At 40.1% G+C, this 6,000-nt stretch overlaps 1 protein-coding gene across 5 annotated transcripts in view; it reads right to left on the bottom strand.

The window, feature by feature from the left end:
* Nucleotides 1–746: 746 nt before the first annotated feature.
* The window catches only part of LOC139371294 (neural cell adhesion molecule L1-like protein), a 91,429-nt gene continuing 86,175 nt past the window's right edge, over nt 747–6,000 (bottom strand). For 3 of the 5 annotated variants that reach the window (XM_071111596.1, XM_071111592.1, XM_071111595.1), the window contains 3 exons: nt 4,099–4,230; nt 3,260–3,332; nt 1,435–1,983 (listed from right to left, as the gene is read on the bottom strand). In XM_071111596.1, coding sequence (XP_070967697.1) covers nt 1,776–1,983; nt 3,260–3,332; nt 4,099–4,230 — 413 coding nt within the window. In that variant the 3' untranslated portion in view covers nt 1,435–1,775. Of the gene's footprint in view, nt 1,984–2,985; nt 3,142–3,259; nt 3,333–4,098; nt 4,231–6,000 lie in introns of those variants that run through there. The other 2 variants (XM_071111593.1, XM_071111597.1) reach the window with 2 other exon arrangements.

The raw sequence follows: 6,000 nt of genomic DNA, 5'->3' as shown, positions 1-6,000 counted from the left end.
TTTCAGCGGAATGTTGTCGAGGGGTTCCGCTGCGCTTGAAAGGTTAACAACCTTGGAGACAGAACTTAAAGTGACACCTTTTCAGATACAAATCCTCCCCCCCCCACCACCATACTACAGTTATTAGACAGCTAGATGCTTTTATTGTTATGGGCAGCCCTCCCAACCCTCTGTTAGCCCCCTAAGGTCGATGTCCACGCCCGCGCGGATATGTAATTAGCATAATACACAATTCTGTCAGATTAAGCTAGAGATATCAGTTTTTTTACATTGGATGTTTCTCAATTCACTGCACCCACCTATGTTGCCTTTTGCTATATGACCTCCACAAGTGTCAGGAGACTCGTCTGGCGACACTGGAGCCGATCTACCAATTTTAGTCTGTAGCATCTGAACTGTTTCGATGGGCTAATAGCAGTAACACCAAAACTCTTTTTTCATTTTTTATATATATTTTTGATACTTCAAGAGGTCTTAAAATTCTAAATCAAATAGCTAAATGATCCTTGGTATGACCTTCCATATAGCTTAGTATGTGGTTCGCAACTTGAACTACCGTCTCCTTGTTCTTCTAGTTAGATAGCTAGCTAAGGAGTGGATTTACTAATTTCACAATATGGCATGTTGTAATGACATTCAAAAACTTTCTGCAGAAGCAGAGTTCATTACAAACCCCAAAGCACAATGTATATTTATGTTGAATTATTCTTTCTGTATGCAGTTTAAAGATGGACAGTCAGTCTATAGCCAATGTTAATGAAAAGTTAAACAATTTAATAACATCAAAACATCCACAAACATTCTTTAACGTACAATAGCTATATTTTATGTATTTGTACAAAGATGCAATCGAAGGCGATCATCATGGTAACGTTTAGGTTGACTTTCGAACAGGTTTACTATGATTACTTTTTTGGAGTTGAATGACATTGTCTACAATGACATGCAAGTTGTAATGAGCAAGGCTGTTCTAAGAACATGGGAACAACATGAATGCTTTAATTGGTATTTTGATGAGCTAGAATAGATCAAGTGGTAACTCGGTTGATAATTGTCTGCATGTTATAGCGAGCTGGCACATAAAACCACTGAATCATAACCTCACCGTGGAAACAACAGAAGTACTTTCCTGTTATCAACTGAGAGTTCTCAGAGCCCTTTCCTTAGATCTTTTGGCATTTCATGTGATATAACTGAGGCATCTGTTTTGTATTGTTATTTTTTTCATATATAAAACCAGGAAATAAGTTGATGAACAGCTTTTGTACACATTTTAAAATCATATTTAATGAATGCATTTCAAATATAAAATGCCAATATTTGCTTCAACTGAAACAGGCTGACATCATCTGCTCACATACACATGTAGTTTGCTAAATGATGACTGGGCATGAGATCTGGTAGTATAAGACAAGGATCAATGTGGACTGGAGATTTCTTTTTCTTCCTTTTTACATTTGAATTGATTTCAAACAGTTGTTGCATTTGACAAAAAAATGCAAAAAGCCTCAAAGGTTTTCACTGATTTGCAGTAATATAAAACTCCCACATACAATAATATATACATTTGGAAATTATGCATTCTGTTACAGCTTGATAAAACAAACAGCTTTATCAAATGAAGATGGCAGTGCAGCTGACAATGACACATTACATTTGACATTGGATTGTGATTGGTACAGATTATGTAATCTACTTACTTTATGTCCCCTCCCCTCCACCAGTCTAATGAAAGTATTGTCCTAAGGATGGATGATGGACCGTTTTCCTTGCTCTCACGCTGTGCTCTGATTCGTGGTTCCTTTGACTTCCATGGACACCTTCTTTTCTTTGCGACCTGCGTACTCGCCGATGAAGGAGCCATCTTCGTTGAACTGGATGTCCTCATCCCCATAGTCCACCAGGCTGTCCCCACTGTCCTCTGCTTTGATCTGTCCGCTCAGAGAGTGCTGGCTGCCCTTCAGTGGCTTCTCATCATTGTCACTGTGTCACAACATGACGGCACAAAGACAGGGGATTTCAAAACCACCTAATTTCACTCATGGCTTAACTCTATGGGCTTTATTGGTAAGGACAGGGACACAGGCAGGTTTGAACCCAAAGAGCTTAAATGAAGAGCTTCGGTGATTGGCAGCAATGTTTACCTCTGACTGACAGACGGATGAAAAATGATCAGATATGTGCACTAGTAAAGGGCACTCCTGTCAAGTGTACTTAAACTCTACATGTACAGTATATCAATGTATGTGACAATGAATGGGATAATTAAAAGAAGATGGGGTATTGATTTGGCTGTCAGGCTGATGCAGATGTCGACCGTGCACATGCTGCAGTCACAAGGTGCATTTTAACCCTGTCTGTATGGGGAGAGATGCTCAGGCTGTAGTTTTCATTGAATTATTCAACACGAGAGTGATCACATAAAGGGTTCATTGTATAGACTAATGGTTTGGATTGGCATCATGCTGCTCCTACATGGGAAATGATGGTGAAGTCAGGTGCTTCAGGGATCTGAGCATTTTTAGATTTTGGAGTAAAAATACAATAAATGTGCTTTCCCGTGGTTTGACATTGGGGGCCATATATAGGGACCAGACGCAACATTCTACTTCACAACTTTACTGTGACCACATGATGAAGATGTCTAGGCTACTTCTGATTCATAACTTCCAGTTAGGTTCTGAGTGTGAGACTACTGATTGAAGTGAAGTGTGGGTCTCTGAGTTGCACTCTGTGAGTGTGATCTGAATCGGACTAGTGAAAGATTAATGAATTGAGCACAGATTTTACTGCCCCGGAGATGAGCTGCATTCAATTACACAGATTGGTTTTAGCCTCCTGCTGGGTTGTGTTGTGGCCAGGCAGCCTTCCTTCATTGAGCTCCATTCAGAAACAAATAGTAACATCTGAACAATGAGGCTGTTACTGCTAATGACCTGAGCTCTAACAGGACAAATCTACCTAATAACAATGCACAATATAGGGTGATACCACATCAACATCACTGATGTGTAAACAACAACGGGAGTATTTGTTGCTGTTTACCACATCATGTTTAGAGTACATGTTACTCAGCCCATCACATGTCTTGAACAGGGATGTCTGTGAAGGTCTGTGTTAAGCTCATGCATGTAGGGTTTTCTTTTTAAATCAGGAGAAATGCAGAGATAGAATTATACAATGTGATAATTCAAAACAAAGTTAATATATGAGCTGATTTCTGAATTATTGATACAATGGTGGTTGGTGGTATGATTACCTGTATTCACAGAAGGTGTCATCATGGATACCCTGGGACTCTAGGTCTGGATGAAGATCCTCTTTCTCCTTTACTGGTCGGAGAGAAAGATCAATGTTTAGGGTACCTTGAGTACAGTACAACATTCAATAAACAACTTTATACCATGTTAAAGACAAAGTAATGTTCTGCTAAAACACCTTACAAGTTCTCACACATTCCTGAGTACAACATACTCAGTGCTTGATGTCAGCAACATTGACAATATGAGTAACAACTGAATCCTAATTTCAAAAGGGAAAGCTAACTATCAGTGAAAGTGCAGGAGGTAGTGTTTAATGAATGCATCACAGAACAAAGCCCTGGGATTTAGACTGTCTTTCTGATATGATAGGCGATTAGCTGAGCTGAACCTGGCGCTCAATAAGTGAATAAAGATGAAAGGTACTGTAAATGACCCCCTATCCCCCACAGACAGGACTGGCATTAAGATCCCCACCGCTGGCATGTGACCATAACATTTACATATCTTCTGTGCATTCTATGTTTTGTTATTCAAATGCTGCATATTTCAAATATGCTGTATTTATTTAAATGTTATAAATATAAATGCATATGCTCCAATTAATTTAAGTTCTCATTATACTGTAAATATCAGCATTGACATGTTGAACAGTGGTGTGATGTATATTTCTACTGCTAATAATGTATCAGCTTAAATATGTCTATAATGGTGTCCAGAGTGATCATTTCTCTTTGGTAATAAAGACTCTAAATGGAAATATAATTATGCCTAGTGCAGTGATTTGTTAGCATTCATAAGGTGCAATGTGTGTGCGTGTGTGTGTTTGAGTACCTACCGGAATATTTCCCTCCTTTATTTCTGTTGACAAAGCAGGCGATTAACACCATGAGTGTGAGGAGAGCCGCGACACACATCAGTCCGATGAACCAGCCCTGGGTAGAGATTCCTCCATGGATGCTTGCCAGACCTGAGGAGAGAAGAAGAAACAACAACACTTTGACTTTGACTCTGCCTTTCATGAGGACACTTGATTGAATGTTTACATCGACAAAGTCTATTGGATGCAGAGGCAGCAGGTGATGTTGAAATGGAAGTGCACCAGTATTAATATTAAACAGCTAATCCCCTTGTCTAATTAATCAACTGAGGAGGCTGTTCAAATGGAATTCCTTTCACCAAGTCACAAAAAATATATACAAAATCCTATTGACACAGAGAACCATGCATGATACCTTGAGACATGTTCAAGGACATTGGTACACCGGCATACTTAATAAAACTTCAATTGGTTATGGTGATTATGTGTGTAGGGATTTGATTGGGGGGTGGGATAGCTTTTTCTTCTTTTCCAATAGCATCCCTGCTCACTTTAGCCCTGGTCTTGATTACATATTCAAAAATACTAGTATTATCAACCCAGTTGTTAGTCATAAGGCGCACAGTGTACACAGTCCCAAGCTCCAGCCCCTCAATCACGTGGAAAGTGTTAGAGGAGTTAACTGCCTCAGAGATATTCTAGTTACCTTTACCTAGGTGCACAATCAGGGAGGGTTAGTACTCATGAGGGGGGAAGGGTTAAAGGGTTATTTACAGAGCGTTCGATGAAATAACTAAATAATAAATAATAATGTTGGCAAAGTTGTCACGAACTGAGGAACTAATATTCAACAGGGCTGTGATTGACAGACAGATGAAGGAGGAAGAGGGGATACATGGCAGAACAGGGTTAGTAAAGGATTAAGGACAGTACACACAAAAAACATGGATCTAAAGCTGGCCAGGGACTTGTTGATGAAGTCAATCCATTTGCTTATGCACATACAGTGCAGTATATATAGTCTAACATATGTGTCTCATGTTTAATACTACTGGAGGATATAGAATGAAGGCTTATCAATAACTGGCACATTTCCTGAATCACTTGAAATGAAATTGACAAAGGAAAAGGAAAGCCAAGGAAAGCCAGCAAAGCTGAAGAGAGTATGTGTCCATTGAAACATGCAGACTAAATGAACAATCCAAAACCCTGCTTATTGACCTTGCGTGTTCATTTTCTTAATACAACTGATTGCTATCGCTTTCAAATCACATAGATTGGGCTTCTCTCTACAACAGTATACATTTCGACGGAAATGTTGAATATCAGGGGTGAGCAGAAGTCCCTGTGCCTCACTGCAGCTTAACTCATGTACACAGCGGTGCTGCATACATTAGACAATAACAGACTAATAAAGTCTCTGAAGACTGACACTCCAGGAAATCAAAGAACCACTGCAGCTGGAGGGAGGGTGAGAATAATGCACCACTTCAAATTGCAAGTTTGAAAAGAAAGGTTGCACAGCTTTGGTACGACAGGTCAACGGCAAACAATCCCCTTCATCTCCCTCAGGCAAACATGCAAATCTTCGACTGTGTCTCCTGCTCAGGTGTTTGCTCAGGTGATAATTCAGAACACAAGGACACCTGTGTCTGGGCTGCCCATCCCTGTGAGCACAAATGACACACCATGGGTAAAGCTGGTGTATGACTCTGTAACTATGGTAATTCCCATCATTTGCTTAGTATGATTATTCTAAGTGACAAAAAATATCCCAGGGCTTGGCGTGTCTGTCATTGCACTGCTCTGCCTGGTATTAAAGGCTGCAGAAAGCATCTGTTGCCACAGCAGGGAGCGCAGCCCTGGCCCTGCCACAACGCCTGCAAAATGGCTCTTCAAAGTCAGGGAGATCTTTTAAAG

The sequence above is a fragment of the Oncorhynchus clarkii genome, chromosome 17 (assembly GCF_045791955.1).
Source record: "Oncorhynchus clarkii lewisi isolate Uvic-CL-2024 chromosome 17, UVic_Ocla_1.0, whole genome shotgun sequence".
Lineage (NCBI taxonomy): Eukaryota > Metazoa > Chordata > Actinopteri > Salmoniformes > Salmonidae > Oncorhynchus > Oncorhynchus clarkii.
Note: the sequence above shows the minus strand (reverse complement) of the source record. Positions and strands in the feature narration are given on the sequence as shown.